The 24,499-nt window shown below is 36.8% G+C and overlaps 2 protein-coding genes across 2 annotated transcripts; both read right to left on the reverse strand.

The window, feature by feature from the left end:
* Nucleotides 1-1,152: 1,152 nt before the first annotated feature.
* Nucleotides 1,153-2,193, reverse strand: LOC131953139 (uncharacterized). Its single transcript, XM_059316171.1, has 3 exons — nt 2,089-2,193; nt 1,474-1,710; nt 1,153-1,442 (listed from the first exon to the last, which is right to left on the reverse strand). Exons 1-3 carry the CDS (start codon nt 2,144-2,146, stop codon nt 1,153-1,155), a joined length of 585 nt encoding a protein of 194 aa, XP_059172154.1. The 5' UTR covers nt 2,147-2,193.
* Nucleotides 2,194-7,244: 5,051 nt separating this feature from the next.
* Nucleotides 7,245-19,951, reverse strand: LOC131953152 (uncharacterized). The gene is made up of 10 exons (XM_059316206.1): nt 19,896-19,951; nt 15,052-15,187; nt 14,675-14,722; nt 13,759-13,838; nt 13,336-13,390; nt 11,921-12,089; nt 8,952-9,055; nt 8,046-8,147; nt 7,822-7,886; nt 7,245-7,404 (listed from the first exon to the last, which is right to left on the reverse strand). The coding sequence occupies exons 1-9, from the start codon at nt 19,913-19,915 to the stop codon at nt 7,857-7,859; spliced, it is 744 nt and encodes a 247-aa protein (XP_059172189.1). The 5' UTR covers nt 19,916-19,951; the 3' UTR covers nt 7,245-7,404; nt 7,822-7,856.
* Nucleotides 19,952-24,499: the final 4,548 nt, after the last annotated feature.

The raw sequence follows: 24,499 nt of genomic DNA on the forward strand, positions 1-24,499 counted from the left end.
CACAGTGACCCATAGCATAACTGTAAACACGTCATTGACACAGTGGCCAAAAACTTAACAGTAAACATGTCATTGACACAGTGGCCCAAAGTATAACTGTACACGTCATTGACACAGTGACCCATAGCATAACTGTAAACATGTCATTGACACAGTGTCCCAAAACATTACTGTAAATATGTCATAGACACAGTGACCCAAAGTATAACTGTACACGTCATGGTCACAGAGACCCATAGCATAACTGTAAACATGTCATTGACACAGTGACCCAAAGCATAACTGTAAACATGTCATTGACACAGTGACCCAAAGCATAACAGTAAACATGTCATTGACACAATGGCCCAAAGTATAACTGTACACGTCATTGACACAGTGACCCAAAGCATAACTGTAAACACGTCATTGACACAGTGACCCAAAGCATAACAGTAAACATGTCATTGACATAGTGGCCCATAGTATAACAGTACATAACTCATTGACACAGTGGCCTAAAACAGAAATGTACAGTCATGAAACAAGAAATAGTCCGCTTCACATGATCTTGATAACTCCCCTAGACCATATCTAACTCGACACTTAGATGCTACTATTTAATGTTGCTATTATAGTAAAATTCTAGCTACTACATTTTGATATTTTCTTCGCATTTTATACTAGAGTTTTCAGGAATCTATTTCGCAATATAATATGTTTAAACTCTTCAGTTTGCTTAAAAATAATATTTTTCTTATATTTAGCATTCTAGACTTTTAGCACAGTATGACCAATCTAATATACGTTAATTGTCAAATTTGATTAATTCTAATTATGTAACTTTTAAAGAAATTATTAATGTAACTTGGTTTATGACGATGATTAAAAAAACTAGATACGTTATAGGCCTATTTGTTTAATTTTTTAAATTATTTACCCATTGGTCATTGTTATATAAGCCTTATACAACATATATATATATATATATATATATATATATATATATATATATATATATATATATATATATGTTGTATAAGGCTTATTCTGGTAACACATGCGAGACAATAAGTTGTTTCAAATTATTTTTTACTATCCAGCACACATAGCTTTAAAAATACAGGGCACCTTTGCACCTTTTAAACCAGGGTTGTCATTACAGATATTTATCTATGCTTCACATTCACATAGAAAACATCCGGTCACAGGGTCCCTCTTGTAGACACTGCAGTGGTCAATGCAGGACAATGGCGGGCAGGGGTGAGTGATGGAGGACATTGTGGTCCCCGCGGGCAGGGGTGGGTGACGGAAGACCCGCGACACCAGAGCACTTTGGTCGTACTGGCAGACGTAACTGTGTCTTTCGTTTGTCGACACGATCACCAGAATATCGGTGGACTCGCACGGGAACTCTTTCCACTTCCCCCCGTCTCTGGTATCCATAGCAACGCAGTCCTTGTTCTCATGCTGGGCAGGGTGTGTCATCGAGGCCGATCCAGATAGACTGATGCTCTTTGTAGGTGTGCTCAAGTTGGTGGGTGAGGCACTGCTGGGTCTCGGCTGACTTGATGAACACCAGGCTCCCCCCGTTGATCTCACAGTCTGACTTGGCCGCTAGGTGGGTGCTCTGGCGGTACACGATGAACTCGTAGCACAGGTCGCCGTGTACCTGCAGGTACCTGTCTCTCACCAGGCTAGCAGGGCAGTCGTCCAACGTTATGGATACACCTGGGGAATATATACACACAATTAAATTACACACATATATATGTAGAATACACACACATTATATATATATATATATATATATATATATATATAGTTAGATGATTTTCGTTTTAGAATTTTGTCGTTTCCTGGAGAACTGTTGAAAGCGAACAAAGAGGCTGTGGGTTTCGTGGGCGAATCTAAGGAGAATCCGTATGGGAAGTTGTGGCCCTTGGCTCCCCAGAAGATGAAGTCAAACATAACAAAATCTTATCTCTAGTCTCAGATATTGACACCTTTTGTCATGGAAGTGCTGTCAAGATCGAGGACAGTGTTTTCTTGTACCACCAGTAAGGATAATTTAAAAACAGAACTCATCAATGAATAAAGAGATATTACCATAATGAATGAGAAGTGAGGTCCCCAGAAGCAGAAAAACACCGTCCATGATGGTCATGTTGACAGAATGATATCACGTCTGGTTCCAGCCGTCTCACAACTCAAGTTTTTGTCTTGAGAAGACACGCACATGTTATGGTCACTCGTACTTTTTAAGTAGTCTTTTTATATATATAACATGACTATTTATATGACTAAATATAAATGTATGTATATATATTTATATATTTATATATATATACATGTATATATACATATACATATATATATATATATATATATATATATATATATATATATATATATATATATATATATATATCAAAAACGGATGAGGCAAATATATCAAGGAAATAACATTTTTTTAACCTCAGAAAATCTTTCTTTCAATTAAAACCTATTTCCACGACATCTACATAGTATTGTTATCGCATTTATTCTTAAAATCTTAAAAATCTTAAAATCGCAGCTTTCGACTCAAAAGATGAATGTGTCAAAAAAAAATTCATCAATGCGAACATAACAAAAGTGGACCTCTGAACCAACTAGTCTGAAGACATTGGAGGCCCAATTTAAAAAAAAAAAAACTAACTATTCGGCACGTTGAAAAACATCAATGGCAATGTCTAGCTCAGTGGTTCCTAACCTGGGTGCGATCAAACCCCAGGAGTTCGGTGAGTCTGTCTCAGGTGTTTGGTGGCGTTCAAGACACACCACAGACTTATTTGAGTTGCGATCGGATTTTGTCAGTGCGGACGATAGCTCTAGCAATTGCGGTGCATGACTGTTCAAATACAACAGCGTTAAAACACGATATAGTAATAAATATATACCTATTTTTTAAAATAATTTTTTAAGAAGATAGTTTAACTTTTAATTACATTAATTATATTTTAAAAGATTGTTTTATTCTTAATTACATCAATTCTATTTAAAAACCTCCTATCAGATTTATTTAAGAGGGTCTTCTTTAACTTGGCTCTTAATTTTACTTCAGAAAAGCTATTTCCATTTAATTATCAACGATAATATAAGGCTTAATATAGTCTAGTATCACTAGTTTCAACGCCAAACTTATCAGTTCTGCACAAGATATGTTTTAGTCCTGCAAATGTATGTTATATATATTTTTTATGTATTTTAGTGCATGTAATAACTTGTTTTTTTTATATATATAAATTTATATATATATATATATATATATATATATATATATATATATATATATATATATATATATATATATATATATATATATATAAATGTAGGGCCGGCGCTACCTATAAGGCGAACTAGGCGGTTGTCTAGGGCGCTATCCATAAGGGGGCGCAAAAATGTGTAATCGCCATAATTAAAAAGTAATAATTAATAACTGTATGATATAAACTATACATAGACAAGGTAATATTTCGATGCCCAGGACGAATTATCAATTTTGCGCCATCTCCTCAAATATATAGCTATTAAGCACGTTTACATAGTAAATTATTAGATATGGTGACAGCACCACCATGGTCGTTGAGTGCCTTTAACTAACAGTAACTGACAATATTCAACTAAATTACTTTTCCCCTGTAAATTTTGCGGTTGATGTCACTTCTGGGTGATAGCTTTATAAGGTGTACAGTTGTAACGATGTTTATCTATAGTAGGCCATTAACACAGTTGGATGTAGCATTGTTTTCTCTATAGTTAGCAGGTTTGCGTCATGGTGTCAACTCCCCGCTATTGTCGGGATTTGCCAATTTTTATTTAAAAGACTATTTCACTTCAATTAAGCATTAATTGCACTGGCGAAAACAATTTTTCATTTATATATTTTGAAATATTTTGTCTTGGTGTCACCCGGTACGGTTCGCACGCCCCCCCCCCCCCCCACACACACACACCCTCCTCGCGACGCCTCTAACTTAGCCTTTTTACTTTGGTTTCGCACAATTGATGTAAAAAAAAACAATTAAATATTCATAATGCCAAGTAGCAGTCTTTATTTCAACTGTATATAATTTAGTAATTAGATTTTTATTTTAGTATCTACCTATCTATCTATGTATTGTTAGCGCCCCCTTTTGAGTCAACAAATGTAGCGGTCGCTCCATCCCCCCCCCCCCCCCCCCAGCCACGCCTCTGTTAATAATAATGAGATAACTATTGCATTTATTAATGTATTTCTTTTAATTTCGAACATTTTGCGATGAGTATGTGATTAGCGGGAGGGGGGAGGCGTTGTAAAAAGTTTTGCCTAGGGCGCTAAATGACCTGGCGCCGGCCCTGTATGTATGAGAGAGAAAGACAGAAGCAGGGAGACATAAGAACATTCATCAAACATTCATTCATTTTTTTCTTTGTGGCCCGTGTGCAGCAAAGGGCTGCGATCACACCTCTCCACCGGACTCGGTTTTGGGCTGCTCCCTTTATCTGTGCCCACGTCTTTGCCCCTCTCTCTACTATTCTACTCCATGATCTCTTTGGCCGACCCACTTTCCTTTTTGACATAAGAACACATACGAAATTATAATGACCCGCTGATTGTTGACATAAAATCACTAACGTGGTGATGGGAATGCAGATGGTAGTGGTACGCTTTAAATGGTAGTAGATCACGTGATCAAACACGACACTCTCACAGCAGCCCTAACAGTCATGTATAACCAAATGTGTCATCTAGTCCATATGGTCTTTGTGCTAAATTTCTGTTTTGCACATTTTTCGCTGTGTTTTTTCTGGTTGCGCATTTCTCTGTTTGCGCTTTTTTCTGTTTGCGCTTTTTTCCGTTTGCGCTTTTTTCTGTGTGCGCTTTTTTCTGTTTGCGCTTTTTTCCGTTTGCGCTTTTTTCTGTTTGCGCTTTTTCTGTGTGCGCTTTTTTCTGTTTGCGCTTTTTTCTGTGTGCGCTTTTTCTTTTTGCGCTTTTTTCTGTTTGCGCTTTTTTCTCTTTGCGCTTTTTTCTGTGTGCGCTTTTTTCTCTTTGCGCTTTTTTCCGTGTGCGCTTTTTTCCGTTGCGCTTTTTTTTGCGCTTTTTTCCGTTGCGCTTTTTTCCTTTGCGGGTCTTTCCGGCCACCGTTAAAATAACATTAATAGTATTTAATAGAATGCCCCAAAGTCGACGGTTTTCATCGTGTTTTTTTTAATACCAACATCTGACTTACTGCCCTCAACTCATCGCAACAATAGTTATGCTTAGTTCAACCACCTTTACTGCCCACATTTATCACGCTCATTACATAACAAAACTTAGGATCAAAACAGAAAGCCGACAAGGTTCAAGGCTGTCATTGACACAAAACGTGAACAACACAAAATGTGTTTGGACAATGACTACTATGGAGAGGCCAACCAGAGAATAGCCTACTGCAAAACATATGCAAAACACAATGATGTGCCTACATTTCTTTTATAATTATCTTTTCTACCGCGTATTTGACTAAATACGTAGCTCAAGTTGAGATTGGTGTGTAAATTATCTTAGAGTATTTTTACTTACAATTATTATAAACCATAATGCTTTTAACGTCTATAAATAATGTATGCTATCAAAAAAAAAAACCGAAAACAATAAACATACAAAATGTTACATTTCTTAACGATTAAATCAAAATATTTCTATAAAGATTTTTGTGACTTTTTTCTGTGACTTTATTTCTGTGACTTTTTTTCCATAAAAAATTTTTCCATTTTGACTTTTTTTCTGTGACTTTTTTCCTAGCAAAAACTGACTTTTTTTCTGTGTTTTTTTTTCCTGTGACTTTTTTCCGTTCACCGGTCGTACAGCCCTGGTCACAGCTTACGTTTCTGATTCCTCTGGATACTCCAGTTATTGATTTATCGACTACTGACTTTTGGATGATTTATCGACTACTGACTTTTGGATGATTTATCGACTACTGACTCATGGATGATTTATCGACTAATGACTAATGCATTACTTATCCAAACCTTTCAATTTCTGACTCTCATGCACTACTTATCCAAACCTTTCAATTACTGACTCTGATGCATTACTTATCCAAACCTTTCAATTACTGACTCTGATGCATTACTTATCCAAACCTTTCAATTACTGACTTTGATGCATTACTTATCCAAACCTTTCAGTTACTGACTCTGATGCATTACTTATCCAAACCTTTCAATTACTGACTCTGATGCATTACTTATCCAAACCTTTCAATTACTGACTCTGATGCATCACTTATCCAAACCTTTCAATTACTGACTCTGATGCATTACTTATCCAAACCTTTCAATTACTGACTTTGATGCATTACTTATCCAAACCTTTCAGTTACTGACTCTGATGCATTACTTATCCAAACCTTTCAATTACTGACTCTGATGCATTACTTATCCAAACCTTTCAATTACTGACTCTGATGCATCACTTATCCAAACCTTTCAATTACTGACTCTGATGCATTACTTATCCAAACCTTTCAATTACTGACTCTGATGCATTACTTATCCAAACCTTTCAATTACTGACTCTGATGCATCACTTATCCAAACCTTTCAATTACTGACTTTGATGCATTACTTATCCAAACCTTTCAATTACTGACTCTGATGCATTACTTATCCAAATTTTTCAATTACTGACTCTGATGCATTACTTATCCAAACCTTTCAATTACTGACTTTGATGCATTACTTATCTAAACCTTTCAATTACTGACTCTGATGCATTACTTATCCAAACCTTTCAATTACTGACTTTGATGCATTACTTATCCAAACCTTTCAATTACTGACTCTGATGCATTACTTATCCAAACCTTTCAATTACTGACTCTGATGCATCACTTATCCAAACCTTTCAATTACTGACTCTGATGCATTACTTATCCAAACCTTTCAATTACTGACTCTGATGCATCACTTATCCAAACCTTTCAATTACTGACTTTGATGCATTACTTATCCAAACCTTTCAATTACTGACTCTGATGCATCACTTATCCAAACCTTTCAATTACTGACTCTGATGCATTACTTATCCAAACCTTTCAATTACTGACTCTGATGCATTATCAGTGACTGACCACCTGGTCTTAAAATACAGAGCAGCTGTTGTTGTTTTTTTTTTCATGTATGCTGCTTCGTTACCCTAAGCTTCGTATAATATAGGATAATAAATGTTAATGATATGAATGTGTATTTGCTTTTTTTATTTAAACATATTTTTACATGTGTTCTTGTAATCAGACTAAAATATCCTTAAAAATTGCTCCTTCCTCCAATAAAATTGATAGGGGGGAAAACGTGTCGGTATTTGTTTTCTTCCTAGCTTCGGGTAGCCTACATCATTAAGGTATTTCAGGTCTGTGAATAAATACATTAGTAACGGTCAATGGACTAATGGTGTCTTGCTTGGCATGCAGTGGTGAATTTGTTATTGTCACTGGTAAAATATTTTACTAATTATACAATTATATCTAATATTACAATTATAAAAATGCATAACCCGAAAAAAAATCTAACAACGAGTTGTGGTTTTTAAGAATCCGTAAAATAAAATCTAATTGTTACATAAATAATTTTGTACTGTAAAAGATAAAAGTAGCTCCGGTGACCACTTAATTTATGCTGTAACAATTAAACTTTAATTTAAAGCGTCTAGCGTAACTAGAACTGGCTTTGACTAACCCGTCTAGACATCTACCGTAACTAGAACTGGCTTGTACTAAATGTCTAGACACGACACGACACCTACCGTAACTAGAACTGGCTTATACTAACCTCACTAGAAGCACGTCAATGCGTCCTCTTGTACTCTAGGGCTGAAATATTCCGGGCCTGGAGACCTAAAAGATGAAAACATGAGGATGGGATGATAAACGGATTAACACGAGTCGGGAGTGTCAAAGTGAAAGTAAAAGTCGATATTTTTAATGTTTTAGTTATTAAACTAGCTAACTAAATAAATGATGTAAAAAATTTGGTATTCAAGATACGAAAATTACCTGGCACATGTGAAAGTGGTCATCGATCATCTCAGATTTGTTGTGGGGACTAGAACGGAATTTGGATTTACCCAACACAAAGCTCTCATAAGCTTGCAGCATCTGTTCAGTAAATTATAATCTGAGAAATCGTTAACCTTTCACAATTAATAATTTTTAAGTCATCATCTACAAGATTTTCAATTATTTTCATTGTAAATCATTATCTTCACTTAGTATTAGGGGTCATCCATAAATGACGTCACGCTTTTTGGACGATTTTTACCTCCCCCCCTCCCCTCCGTCACACGTCGTCACAAAAAGCCAGACCCCCCCCCCCCCCCTCAGCCTATAACCCCCCTCAAAATTGCAGTTGAATTTTTTTTAAACATTAATATTTTTCTAAAATCTTGTCTGAACTCTGTCAAAATAGAGTATTTTAATCAATTCCTATTACAATTTATTAAAACAGTCTTCTAAAACGCGAAATAACGTCTAAAATTCGTTCTCTAGCATTGCTTTTTTTATAATGCAAAAGTGTGACGTCGCTCCATCTGACCCCCCCCCCCTCCCCCTCATCACACACCGTCACAAAACTACGGACCTCCTTTCCCCTACGAGTGTGACGTCATTTATGGACGACCCCTTAGATAATTAATCTTATTTTAATTATTATGGTGACTAAATCATTCACGTATTTAGTGTTTCCCAACAATGTTCTCAAATTTATGTTTTCTAAGCGGGTTGGGTAGGGTCTACATTTTCGGGAGAGGGGGCAGACTGTTAAAAGTATATATATTTATATAAATTATATTTTGTTGGGTGGGTGGGGGGAAGGGGTAGACTTTCTTTAGCGGGGTGGAGCAACCCGAATAGATGCCTGAACGAAACTCTGCTAACCAATACTACAATAATAGCGAGCCTTACTTGGTAAGCACATCGTCTTGTTGGCATGAGACCTCCCCATGTGGCTAGCCCAGGAACTATCACAGACTCTATTTGATCGGCGCTATTTTCGTTGTGGTTTCTTACTGAAGAAAAAACAGTACCCAGTTGTTAAATTCAGATTTTTTGTCTGAATGTGCAGAAGTAGAGTAGCTGTATGTGTAGAACTTGTAGCAGTAGAGTAGCTGTATGTGTAGAAGTAGAGTAGCTGTATGTGTAGAAGTAGAGTAGCTGTATGTGTAGAAGTAGAGTAGCTGTATGTGTAGAAGTAGAGTAGCAGTATGTGTAGAAGTAGAGTCGCTGTATATATAGAAGTAGAGTAGCTGTATGTGTAGACGTAGAGTCGCTGTATATGTAGAAGTAGAGTAGCTGTATATGTAGAAGTAGAGTAGCTGTATATGTAGAAGTAGAGTAGCTGTATATGTAGAAGTAGAGTAGCTGTATATGTAGAAGTAGAGTAGCTGTATATGTAGAAGTAGGGTAGCTGTATGTGTAGAAGTAGAGTAGCTGTATATGTAGAAGTAGAAGTAGAGTAGCTGTATGTGTAGAAGTAGAGTAGCTGTATATGTAGAAGTAGAGTAGCTGTATGCGTAGAAGTAGAGAAGCTGTATATGTAGAAGTAGAGTAGCTGTATATGTAGAAGTAGAGTAGCTGTATGTGTAGAAGTAGCTGTATGTGTAGAATTAGAGTAGCTGTATGTGTAGAAGTAGAGTAGCTGTATGTGTAGAAGTAGAGTAGCTGTATGTGTAGAAGTAGAGTAGCTGTATGTATAGCAGTAGAGTAGTTGTATGTGTAGAAGTAGAGTAGCTATATGTGTAGAAGTAGAGTATCTGTGGGTGTAGAAGTAGAGTAGCTGTATGTGTAGAACTTGTAGCATCAGCTGTTTTGGTATTTCAGCTTCAATTTAAAAACTTTGCACTCATTTTTCTCAAAACTCTCAAAATACACTTAAGTACTTTTTCCACTGAGCCCTTCATATGTAGAAGTAGAGTAGCTGTATGTGTAGAAGTAGAGTAGCTGTATGTGTAGAAGTAGAGTAGCTGTATGTGTAGAAGTAGAGTAGCTGTATGTGTAGAAGTAGAGTAGCAGTATGTGTAGAAGTAGAGTCGCTGTATATGTAGAAGTAGAGTAGCTGTATGTGTAGACGTAGAGTCGCTGTATATGTAGAAGTAGAGTAGCTGTATATGTAGAAGTAGAGTAGCTGTATATGTAGAAGTAGAGTAGCTGTATATGTAGAAGTAGAGTAGCTGTATGTGTAGAAGTAGAGTAGCTGTATGTCTAGAAGTAGAGTAGCTGTATATGTAGAAGTAGAAGTAGAGTAGCTGTGTGTGTAGAAGTAGAGTAGCTGTATATGTAGAAGTAGAGTATCTGTATGTGTAGAAGTAGAGTAGCTGTATGTGTAGAAGTAGAGAAGCTGTATGCGTAGAAGTAGAGAAGCTGTATATGTAGAAGTAGAGTAGCTGTATATGTAGAAGTAGAGTAGCTGTATGTGTAGAAGTAGAGTAGCTGTATGTGTAGAATTAGAGTAGCTGTATGTGTAGAAGTAGAGTAGCTGTATGTGTAGAAGTAGAGTAGCTGTATGTATAGAAGTAGAGTAGCTGTATGTGTAGCAGTAGAGTAGTTGTATGTGTAGAAGTAGAGTAGCTATATGTGTAGAAGTAGAGTAGCTGTATATGTAGAAGTAGAGTAGCTGTATGTGTATAAGTAGAGTAGCTGTATGTGTAGAAGTAGAGTAGCTGTATGTGTAGAAGTAGAGTAGCTGTATATGTAGAAGTAGAGTAGCTGTATGTGTATAAGTAGAGTAGCTGTATGTGTAGAAGTAGAGTAGCTGTATGTGTAGAAGTAGAGTAGCTGTGTATGTAGAAGTAGAGTAGCTGTATATGTAGAAGTAGAGTAGCTGTATATGTAGAAGTAGAGTAGCTGTATATGTAGAAGTAGAGTAGCTGTATGTGTAGAAGTAGAGTAGCTGTATGTGTAGAAGTAGAGTAGCTATTTGTGTAGAAGTAGAGTAGCTGTATGTGTAGAAGTAGAGTAGCTGTATGCGTAGAAGTAGAGTATCTGTGTGTGTAGAAGTAGCAGTAGAGTAGCTGTATGTGTAGAAGTTGTAGCAGTAGAGTAGCTGTATGTGTAAAAGTAGAGTAGCTGTATGTAGAACTTGTAGCAGTAGAGTAGCTGTATGTGTAGAAGTAGAGTAGCTGTATGTGTAGAACTTGTAGCAGTAGAGTAGCTGTGCGTAGCAGTAGAGTAGCTGTATGTGTAGCAGTAGAGTAGCTGTATGTGTAGAACTTGTAGCAGTAGAGTAGCTGTATGTGTAGAAGTAGAGTAGCTGTATATGTAGAAGTAGAGTAGCTGTATGTGTATAAGTAGAGTAGCTGTATGTGTAGAAGTAGAGTAGCTGTATGTGTAGAAGTAGAGTAGCTGTGTATGTAGAAGTAGAGTAGCTGTATATGTAGAAGTAGAGTAGCTGTATATGTAGAAGTAGAGTAGCTGTATATGTAGAAGTAGAGTAGCTGTATGTGTAGAAGTAGAGTAGCTGTATGTGTAGAAGTAGAGTAGCTATTTGTGTAGAAGTAGAGTAGCTGTATGTGTAGAAGTAGAGTAGCTGTATGCGTAGAAGTAGAGTATCTGTGTGTGTAGAAGTAGCAGTAGAGTAGCTGTATGTGTAGAAGTTGTAGCAGTAGAGTAGCTGTATGTGTAAAAGTAGAGTAGCTGTATGTAGAACTTGTAGCAGTAGAGTAGCTGTATGTGTAGAAGTAGAGTAGCTGTATGTGTAGAACTTGTAGCAGTAGAGTAGCTGTGCGTAGCAGTAGAGTAGCTGTATGTGTAGCAGTAGAGTAGCTGTATGTGTAGAACTTGTAGCAGTAGAGTAGCTGTATGTGTAGAAGTAGAGTAGCTGTATATGTAGAAGTAGAGTAGCTGTATGTGTGAGCGCTAAAAGCACGTGCACATACTCGCCAATATAGCCGCACGGAAGGCCAGGTAGGCGTTGGGTGTGTAGGAAACGTCAACGGGGACCCGCATGGTGGGCGCCATAATGACGTGCTGGATGGGCGCGCCCTGGTTGTACCGCTCTCTGTCGGGTTGGACACAGTGGATGTCAGACACGATCATAGCCTGGCCCTGGTTGGAGGAGGTTGGTTGGTAAAGACAGGACACACGTTATGTATACAGTCTAGTTGACAGGACACACGTTATGTATGTGGTCTAGTTGACAGGACACACGTTATGTATGTGGTCTAGTGTATAGGACACACGTTATGTATGTGGTCTAGTATATAGGACACACGTTATGTATGTGGTCTAGTATATAGGACACACGTTATGTATGTGGTCTAGTATATAGGACACACGTTATGTATGTGGTCTAGTATATAGGACACACGTTATGTATGTGGTCTAGTATATAGGACGCACGTTATGTATGTGGTCTAGTATAAAGGACACACGTTATGTATGTGGTCTAGTATATAGGACACACGTTATGTATGTGGTCTAGTATATAGGACACACGTTATGTATGTGGTCTAGTATATAGAACACACGTTATGTACGTGGTCTAGTATAAAGGACACACGTTATGTATGTGGTCTAGTATATAGGACACACGTTATGTATGTGGTCTAGTATATAGGGCACACGTTATGTATGTGGTCTAGTATAAAGGACACACGTTATGTATGTGGTCTAGTATATAGGACACACGTTATGTATGTTGTCTAGTATATAGGACACACGTTATGTATGTGGTCTAGTATATAGGACACACGTTATGTATGTGGTCTAGTATATAGGACACACGTTATGTATGTGGTTTAGTATATAGGACACACGTTATGTATGTGGTCTAGTATATAGGACACACGTTATGTATGTGGTCTAATTGACTGGACACACTACGTATGTAGTTTAGTTAAAAGGACACAATATGTATGTCTAATTGACAGGACACATTTATGTGGTCTAGAAGACAGGACACTGTATTTGACATTATGTATGTGGTCTAGTATATAGGACACACGTTATGTATGCAGTCTAGTTGACAGGACACATTATTTATGTGGTCTAGAAGACAGGGCACACATTATGTATGTAGTCTAACAGGACACATTATGTATGTGGTTTAGTTGACAGGCCCAATTATAATCATTAAGTAAAGAAGCGAAAATATAATTACAACAAAGGCTACCGAGGTTATAAATTTGTATAATTACTAAGTAAAAAAGCGAAAATATAATTACAACAAAGGCTACCGAGGTTATAAATGTGTATAATCATTAAGTAAAGAAGCGAAAATATAATTACAACAAAGGCTACCGAGGTTATAAATTTGTATAATTACTAAGTAAAAAAGCGAAAATATAATTACAACAAGCAATTCTCCGTGGTGTTTCTCTTGTATTTCTTCAAGCACCTGCTCCTGCCTAAAGTAGAGATAGTAAATTAAAAGATCTCGGGAGTTTTGATTCCTAGACACGTCCTTTTAAAACAGTAACAGATATTTTACGTATCTTTAAATAACTTAAGGCTAAATTAGCCTTTAAGTGTTAGTGGCTTCGTGACATATGCTGTAGTTTCCACTCTACCTTCTGATAACACATTGAAATAGATTTAGACAAAAAGGTTTGATGTGTTTCACTAAAATGGATGTGCCAATATACTCTATTTGATGTTTAACAAAGTGGTTCGTGTTTGAGAAAATGTAGTATTAAAATACATGCTGTAGCCTGCTATAGCTGTTTGTTTTAATGTAGTTTTATACTGTTTGAGTGTATGAAATTACACCACTTACAAGGATTCCCCAAAATGTGAGAGGAGTGCTGCATCAACGCTGCCATTTCCCATGAAACCAAAGCTGTTGGCTGGGCACACCTAAGGATGAGGGTGGGGAAAAATTAATTATTTGGGGAATAAAGAGTTTTCAATTATCTACTATGAAATTTGGGTGATTGGGCATACGCTACTATTGTAACATGGCCCGTTTTTTAAACAAAGCAATATCATCGCTCTACCCCTAAACCACTCTAATACCAGGGGATTAAGGAAAGTTTTCACATTACCCAACTTGTACTTAAACACAACATCTGACACCATCGTGTTTAATTAAACACTTTATTAATATTAAGAATGTAGTATTAAATACACATCGACTACACAATCAAGGGATGTAACTATGAACTATGTAATGCAAGGGACATAACAATAACTAACAAGCTATATCGTAACATAAATTTTCCTGGACAATTACCCGTCAATAAAGAGAAACAACTTAAAAACAGATTGTTGTTTTTTTTTAGTGTGTTTAGAGATTAAAATTGTGAAGCACATATAACTTTAAAAAAAAAATTGTTTGGAGTTATTTGCCTAACCTGTTCACTTTAGTATTACAGTTTTCATCTTCGGATTATGGGGACTGATACAAATTAATGTACCGTCATAGATATAGTATTCCACTTTATGATTTTTTTTAAAGTTACTTATTTAAACAATCTTAAATGAATGAAAGTAGGCTACATGTAAGAAAGAAGTATTATTATTTTAAATCTGTATCAGTCCTCACAAGCCGATGATGAAAACTGTAAAACGAAAGCGAACATGCAAGACAAACTGACGCTGTATGTCTGAGGCGGAAAAAAAAGAGAAAGAAAAAAAATAATAATAACAGTCCTATTTCAATTTTAGTGGATAGAACAGCTGTAAAAACTTACAATGGCATCTGCTGCGGGGGCGTCTAGAAACACGTCACCTACCGACGGCTGAAATTAGTTTAACCAGACTTAGTTTGCAGATTTAGGGAATAGAATTGAAAGTGTAACGATATTATTTTGGGGGGGGGGGTGAAAATTAGAGTATAAAGTGAAAACTTGTAGACCTATGTGTTGGAGGGGTAGGTCCTACATTAATAATGCGCGTTTAAGGCTGACGAGTTCATCTAAAGATAACACTGCAAGCTTTTGGAAGATTAAAATATAATACTTTGTTAACATATTTTATAAAAAATAAATGAAGAAGGGACTAGTCTGTATCTCCAACTTTAGAAATGATGTTTATAATACAAGATGGCGCCTGTGTGTGGTTGACTGACCTTGACCGTGGCAGCATAGGGTTCAAACATGACCTCCCACTCGTTGACGAGGTCGGCGTTCAAGTCCCGCAGGTGATAGACCACGCCACAGTCGGCCTCCATGTCCGAGGGGGTCCAGTCGACCCACGACAAGTGTCTAGGGGTACATAACTGATGTAATGTATAGCTCGATAGACCAAAAGACAGCACGACAATTGTCTATGGGTACATAACTGATGTAATGTATAGCTCGATAGACAGAAGGACAAGTGTCTAGGGGTACATAACTGATGTAATGTATAGCTCGATAGACAGCAGGACAAGTGTCTAGGGCAGGGGTCGGCAACCTGCGGCTCGCGAGCCGCATGCGGCTCTTTGAATATCAAGATGCGGCTCTCCAGCTCCTTGTACAAATACTAATAATCTTAATAAAAAAATAAAATATTTGAAATAAACAAATGTTAGTGGCTCTTTAAAATCAGGGAAATTTTGAAAATTGTAACTTTTGGCTCTTCGGCTTCAAAAGGTTGCCGACCCCTGGTCTAAGGGTACATAACTGATGTAATGTATAGCTCGATAGACAGCAGGACAAGTGTCTAGGGGTACATAACTGATGTAATGTATAGCTCGATAGACCAAAGGACATGTGTCTAGGGGTACATAACTGATGTAATGTATAGCTCGATAGACAGCAGGACATGTGTCTAGGGGTACATAACTGATGTAATGTATAGCTCGATAGACCAAAGGACATGTGTCTAGGGGTACATAACTGATGTAATGTATAGCTCGATAGACAGCAGGACATGTGTCTAGGGGTACATAACTGATGTAATGTATAGCTCGATAGACCAAAGGACATGTGTTTAGGGGGACATAACTGATGTAATATATAGCTCGATAGACCAAAGGACAAGTATCTAGGGGTACATAACTGATGTAATGTATAGCTCGATAGACAGCAGGACATGTGTCTAGGGGTACATAACTGATGTAATGTATAGCTCGATAGACAGCACGACAAGTGTCTAGGGGTACATAACTGATGTAATGTATAGCTCGATAGACAGCAGGACAAGTGTCTAGGGGTACATAACTGATGTAATGTATAGCTCGATAGACAGCAGGACAAGTGTCTAGGGGTACATAACTGATGTAATGTATAGCTCGATAGACCAAAAGACAGCACGACAAGTGTCTAGGGGTACATAACTGATGTAATGTATAGCTCGATAGACAGCAGGACAAGTGTCTAGGGGTACATAACTGATGTAATGTATAGCTCGATAGACCAAAGGACATGTGTCTAGGGGGACATAACTGATGTAATGTATAGCTCGATAGACCAAAAGACAGCAGGACAAGTGTCTAGGGGTACATAACTGATGTAATGTATAGCTCGATAGACCAAAAGACAGCACGACAAGTGTCTAGGGGTACATAACTGATGTAATGTATAGCTCGATAGACAGCAGGACAAGTGTCTAGGGGTACATAACTGATGTAATGTATAGCTCGATAGACCAAAAGACAGCACGACAAGTGTCTAGGGGGACATAACTGATGTAATGTATAGCTCGATAGACAGCAGGACATGTGTCTAGGGGTACATAACTGATGTAATGTATAGCTCGATAGACAGCACGACAAGTGTCTAGGGGTACATAACTGATGTAATGTATAGCTCGATAGACAGCAGGACAAGTGTCTAGGGGTACATAACTGATGTAATGTATATCTCGATAGACAGCAGGACAAGTGTCTAGGGGGACATAACTGATGTAATGTATAGCTCGATAGACCAAAAGACAGCACGACAAGTGTCTAGGGGGACATAACTGATGTAATGTATAGCTCGATAGACCAAAAGACAGCACGACAAGTGTCTAGGGGTACATAACTGATGTAATGTATAGCTCGATAGACAGCAGGACAAGTGTCTAGGGGTACATAACTGATGTAATGTATAGCTCGATAGACCAAAAGACAGCACGACAAGTGTCTAGGGGGACATAACTGATGTAATGTATAGCTCGATAGACCAAAAGACAGCACGACAAGTGTCTAGGGGTACATAACTGATGTAATGTATAGCTCGATAGACAGCAGGACAAGTGTCTAGGGGTACATAACTGATGTAATGTATAGCTCGATAGACAGCAGGACAAGTGTCTAGGGGTACATAACTGATGTAATGTATAGCTCGATAGACCAAAAGACAGCACGACAAGTGTCTAGGGGGACATAACTGATGTAATGTATAGCTCGATAGACCAAAAGACAGCACGACAAATGTCTAGGGGTACATAACTGATGTAATGTATAGCTCGATAGACAGCAGGACAAGTGTCTAGGGGTACATAACTGATGTAATGTATAGCTCGATAGACCAAAGGACATGTGTCTAGGGGGACATAACTGATGTAATGTATAGCTCGATAGACAGCAGGACAAGTGTCTAGGGATACATAACTGATGTAATGTATAGCTCGGTAGACCAAAGGACATGTGTCTAGGGGTACATAACTGATGTAATGTATAGCTCGATAGACAGCAGGACAAGTGTCTAGGGGTACATAACTGATGTAATGTATAGCTCGATAGACCAAAGGACATGTGTCTAGGGGGACATAACTGATGTAATGTATAGCTCGATAGACAGCAGGACAAGTGTCTAGGGGTACATAACTGATGTAATGTATAGCTCGATAGACCAAAGGACATGTGTTTAGGGGTACATAACTGATGTAATGTATAGCTCGATAGACAGCAGGACAAGTGTCTAGGGGTACATAACTGATGTAATGTATAGCTCGATAGACCAAAGGACATGTGTCTAGGGGGACATAACTGATGTAATGTATAGCTCGATAGACAGCAGGACACGTGTCTAGGGGTACATAACTGATGTAATGTATAGCTCGATAGACAGCAGGACAAGTGTCTAGGGGTACATAACTGATGTAATGTATAGCTCGATAGACCAACACACAGCATGACAAGTGTCTAGGGGTACATAACTGATGTAATGTATAGCTCGATAGACCAAAAGACAGCAGGACAGACAGATATAGATCTAGATCCAGAACTAATATTCATGAATAGAATCTGGATCTAATAACCGTGCAGAACGATAAGCCAGTATCAGATAATCACAACTTTGGGTAATCTCACAGTAGGACTACAGCGACGGTTATTATTCTGGAATGGTACAGCAGTTTTAAAAAAAAACAGTTCGACAAAGGAGTAGTCTGTCACGCCGTTCTGAAATCCATCAGAAGTACCGAGAGCAATACTTTGGCGCCATCTTGTTTTTTATGCGGAACTTTTTAAAATTTGGATAGATTGCTTTCTTGCATGTTAAATGCTGTTTTGCGAATCATTTTGTATTGTTCGTTTTTATTACAAGCTTTTATTTAGTTCGCAACGTCTGTTTGTTTGTTTGTGGGTTTGTGGCAAATCTTGTAACTCCATTTTGACCCACTTCTAATGCAGCGATTTCGTTCAAACTTTCCAGATAAGATTCACTTCGATGACAATACAAGTCTATCTATTTTTTAATTTAATTAGATATAATTAGATATAATTTAATTAGGGATATAACAAAATTAAATCATTGATAGATTACTATATTCAATAACAGAAGGGGAGATAACTACCTAGACGCGACCACCCTCACCGTCTGGTGAGATGTGGTTCACGAGAATGTTTACAATTGTAGAGGCGGTCGATCTAGTGAAGGCTATTAGGGGCAGATAATATAGTTTTAAATGATTTGAAACTAAGGGGAGGTAACAAGATCTATTTGATCTGATTGCTGTCGTCTGTAAACTATCGTCACGGATGGCTGATTTCGCCGGGGAGGGGAGGTGGGGGATAATAATCTTTCACGAGTAAATATTTTTTTGTTGCAGCATTGATAGATTATGAATTACTAAAAAGTAGTAAATAATACAAATATAAAAAAACCTTTCTAATAGCAAGCTTTTAAGCAGAGTTTCTTCCAAGCATCTCTTCGGGGGGGGGGGGGCTTCGCCCCCCCCCCCCCCCCGAAAATTTTTTACCGCCCCCCCACCCCCCCGAACGAAATAAAATTTATATAATTTATATAGAAAATATATACTTTTAACAGTGTCCGCCCCCCCCCCCCCCCCGAAGAAAGTCTACCGCCCCCCCCCCCGAAAATTTTAAGTGCCCCCCCCCCCCGGGAGAAAAAAGTCTGGAAGAAACACTGCTTTTAAGTGCACTGAACATAATAAAATAAAACTAATTTGCTTTCTTTCATAACCGCTTTGGTTGCTAAAATATGTAAAAGATCTCGTGAGTAACCAAAGCTTTTATGGAAGCAAGCAAATTTATTTATTTTGTTATTTTCAGTGCTTCTCAAAGCATGCTGTTAGAAATGTTTTTTATATTTGTTTTATTTTAAGTGTTTTTCCTAACTATTGCTGCTACTAAATATTATTCTAGTCCTTTTTATTATTTTGGTAAACAAATTATTACTAGGCCTAGATCTAGCTATATAGCAGATAGATATAATTGTCGTATTTCTTCTGCAAGTTTTTATTTCTGTGTTTGTTAAAAATTAATTACTACACTTGAATTTATTATTTATATTTAGATCTTGATCTACTAATTGTTGCCAATTTTCTGTATATTTTTATTTCATTATGTCGATTAATTAAGTCCACTCGACTTTATTCATATTTAAACGATCAAATAAACTATGGCTTACTGTAACTAATGTTTACGAAACTCAACAACATTACCGGATAATTTCCGACGCTATACTGGAAGATTACCCAAACTTTGGACACTAATGAAAAACGACAGACGAAAATAAAAATTTTAAACAATCAACCAACTTTTTTATAGAAGCAAACATGTTTTCAGTTTGATCAGCCTTCAATCAATGGGCGTCACACGTTCATAATAAACTTAAGTGTTTATTTGTGGCTATAGAAAAACGTGGTGCGTAACTGGGAGATGTGAAACTTACAAAATATTTGAGTTTCTGATTCAAGAGATTCAAAGCTTAAATTCATGAGTATATATATATACTAGCTGCATCCCGTGCTCCGCCACGGTAAATCTTTTTTAAATGTACCAACTTGGGAACAGGACAAAACTAAACACAACACAAACGAACGCAAAAAAAAAACACAAACGAAAAAACAAACACAACACTCATAACATAAACACAATTTAAATGCAATCATAAAGGCATATTGCTCACAGTCTAGCCCGTAGCGCCAAATCGCGCCCTTTCCGGTGATTTGCACCCCCCTCAAACTTTCGATTTGTACCCCTGCCCCCCCCCCCCCCCGCCCTAAAACTTTCGATTTCCACCACCCACCCCCCTCGCAAATTTTTTCCAACCCACTTTGGCGCCCCCTAAGGTTGGCACCCGGGGACATATGCCGCCCCCCCCCCCCCTCTCGCTACGCCTCTCCTATAAAACCCCTAGCTTGTCCGCAAACCGAAAGATAGAATAATAATTAGTAAACAGTATAAATAATAGGCAGTATTTAAAATATCCGTGTTTTACCTACAATATTTCACTTTATCCATTCACGCATTTTTTCCCAGTACTTTAAATTTTAAAAATTTACAATAGAGTTTCATAACTAAAACCATTGCGCACCTAATGAACGTGATGACGCGTCTATAATAGTGCTTAATAGTTGATTAAAAATTATAAGTAGTAAACATTACATTCAGTGAATAAAATAAATAAAAAATAGCCTTTTATCAATCAATGCTAATTATAATATTCCAACAATAATGTACTCTTACACGTCTGCATAATTTGCATTCACATTTTGCTAATTATATTATTCCAACAATTATTCCGTCTTGCAGATTTTGCATTCACATTTTTAGCGTGAGTTCAATTTATTTTTAAAATACCTCCCTTGGCAAAATTACTAAACAGTTTAATTAGATTTTTCTAACCTACAGCTATTATGTTATTAAAATGTATCCACTTTCTCTAGGAATATTAACGAAAACGATATTTGACATTGATCCTTTTAATATGTTTTATCAATGTGCATGTATTTAATATTCTCTTTGCGTTATGCAAAATTGTACAGTGGAAATTATAAAATAGCTCTATGTCGTTATATAAACAAACCCTACTCTAATACTTATAATAAGACACTGCGGTGCAATCAAAAGCACTGCATGGTGCATAGTTAACTTTTATAGTTCCAAAATCTATAGCGATGACGGACGGACAGACACAGCCCGCTTATATTATATATATATATATATATATATATATATATATATATATATATATATATATATATATATATATATATATATATATAGTTACGATCCCATGTGATCTTTACCTGGTTTGAGGTTTGAGGGCAAGCGACCTGACGCCTATAAATTAATTGAACGGGTAGCGCTTGGCTGCCGCTATGAGTCCGGACCGGACAGGCAATTAAAATGAAATGCTGAAACATGATCGTGGAAAAGCGAGGGGCGCTCATAAAAGTTTAGCCTATACCTAGCCAATAAACGCGTTACAGTGTTATAGACATTTTATCTTTTACGACTGATTCTTTTCTGTGCATTATTCATTAAATTTCCTCTTTAAACTTGAAAATGTTATGTGTAGAAATATTATTTGTATGAACTTTAACTAAAAGACATTCGAAGACAACTAAATTTGAGTTATTGAACAATTTTTCTGCTTCAGTGGTTAACTTACAAATGATAACTTTTTCTCCAACCAGCATTTCAAATTATTAGGAAGTCTAAATTTTAATTATGACGTATGGTAAGTAGTAAAGATCACCGAGGATGCTCAATTGTAACTAGGCGGGGACTCGCAAATTTTTAAATTGTGTAACTGACACTCGCATATATTGAGGGAGGGTGCCATAATTAGATCTACAAGATTAAAACAAGACAATTATAATCTACAAAGGGGCGTAACCTGTTATAAATCAGATAACCTCTTTCCTATAATTAGTAATGTCCCTAGAAATTGCTAAAAACAAAAGGGGAAGGGGAGACTACGCGAAAAGACAACAATTCCTTTCGATGTTTTCATTGTTAAAGCAAATAGTGTTAAAAATAAATTTTGTGAAGGCTTTGGGTTTGGGTAGATTACCTTTAGTGCGCTTTTGGTAGCTATACTATTTTTTTTTTATTTCTTTAGATCAATGTCTTTTAAAACTACGATCCTTTAAAATAATTGACTGTTAGTCTGTAGTATAAGGGGAACAGCCAAAGCAATAGCGAATACAGGACAAGTCAATAAAAGCGAAAGACAGATGGAAGCAAATAAAATGACTTTTCCAATTATACGTTTGTGGGGTTCTTTTGTTTTGTTCTGTTTTGATGATCTACTAAAAAGTATGGGACGGTGTGGCTGGGAGGTAGACAGCTGAAGTCTAGCCCGGATGTTTTGAGTTCAGATCCAGGTCTCGCGTTAGAGTCCACTCAGCTCTGGGACAGGGAGAGGAATAGCGGCTGGGCATAGACCTGACCACGCTATCCTTTTATATACCAAGTTTATAGAAAATGGTAAACTCTACTTCATCTGCTTTATAGCCCGTCAGGTCAATAGGAGTGACTTACTTTTTTACTACCCAAAAGCACCTTGTGATGACGCTAAATCAAAGATTTATGATTACAATGTGCAGACGTGTACCAAACTTGGTAGGTGGAGTAAAGTAGCTCCATCTTTACAGCGCCTAACAAAAAGGCTTCTCCAACCAATGCCGGGTACACAGTGCCACTGAATAAAAACTAACTTTATTACTGACTATTAACACTATCGCCCACCAAAACCAAAAATAAGTACATCTTTGTAACGTATCCACTCTACGTTCGTTTGTGAAAAACATGTTTTAATGTGTAAATGTAATTTTAACATCACGGTTACAAATATATTTTATTATATTTTAAAACATCTTTAATTAACAACTCATCCTCATAGGTCATTAAAGTGTTCGCATTGTAAAACACAAACAAAAAGAAAGATGTAGTCGACCCACAAGGTAATGTTGTGGTGACAAAAGGATCGTAAAAGCTGAGAGATCAGAAACAAAAGAATGTTGCCTATGTCATAGAAGGCTTTCTCGAGGCCTCTCCTCGATTGGATAGCCGTTTATACACGTGATCTATAACAACCAATCAGCTTTTAGATGTAAGATGATTTTTTGTTTATTGCAAGATAAATACAAAATAAGGGAGTATATATTTATGTAATAATAGGACTTGTAAGTCTCGGTCTCCCTCGCTTAAAATTCAAAATCTCGTGGGGACTCATAAATTTTCGAACTAAATTAATTGTTATAAACGTGATTTCCATTAATAATAATAATAAAACATGACGAATTGCTTCAAGAATTTCAAATACAAATTGTAGGTTTACCCAAAATACTACAATTATATTTTTTTTACTAATAATAGAATCAAATTAACTACATGTAAGCGTGTGTTATTGTTCAAACATTTAGAAAAACTTTTTACTATTCGAATAAATAATAACAAACAAAGGGTTCGTTAAAAATCACAATTTAACTTAGGTTTTTGCTAGTCTACATCTTGTAGTCTATCATTATCATTGTTTAAAATTTTAAATAGCTTAGTAGCGGAAGTATCTTATCTATTTGTTTGTTTTTACCGATGCAATAAACATTACTTTTGGTTTCAAAAATACTAGCTGGCAAGTACGATAACGTGAAGTTGGTGACCTACTTACAAGCCCTATTATTAAAACCGTTAAATAATAATACAATAGGGTACATCACACATTTATAAAAGTGCTTCCTAAATTTTGAATAAATAAATTAAATTAAATTTTACTGTAAAAGTAAAACACAAACAGTAGTCACAGCCTATAAAAGATGCTACATCTTGCTTGTTTCAATTTCAAAATCAGAATAAAATTACCACCAAACACTACAAGTAGTTCTGATTTGTTTTAAAATAATTTCGTCCACTTTTTGACATATTTATAAAGAGTAAAGTTTTCTTATATAAATGCTTTTTTACCACGTTTTCTTTAACTTGCTTTCTCTGTGTGTTTATTTATTTACTTGTTTGTCTTTCCAATCCAATCTTGCGATCGAAATTTCTGGCACTTCCCAGTTAGCTAGCGCGCTGAAATTTTCAGGGAAGCTTTCTTTTGGATGACCATTGAATATTCAATTGTTATTATTACTAAATTGATCAATGGAAACATTTTATTGAGCATTTTAGACCGCTATATAATCTATATATATAATTCTCCTCTGCTAGCCATTACAAAAAAAAACCAGCGACGCGTACCTCGCGCGCAGTGAAGCGAACGATCACATGTCGCCACAGGCTTAGGGGCAGAGAATTTAGCTTGAACCGAGTTTAAACTTACAGGAGGTAGGCCAGTTTGGGGGAGACGATATGGTCGAGTGGTTGGGCACACGATTGCTATCCCACTCGACACGGGTTCAAATCTATGTGT

This window comes from Physella acuta, unplaced genomic scaffold (genome assembly GCF_028476545.2).
Source record: "Physella acuta isolate Inbredline_101_S28 unplaced genomic scaffold, ASM2847654v3 ptg000911l, whole genome shotgun sequence".
NCBI classification, from domain to species: domain Eukaryota; kingdom Metazoa; phylum Mollusca; class Gastropoda; family Physidae; genus Physella; species Physella acuta.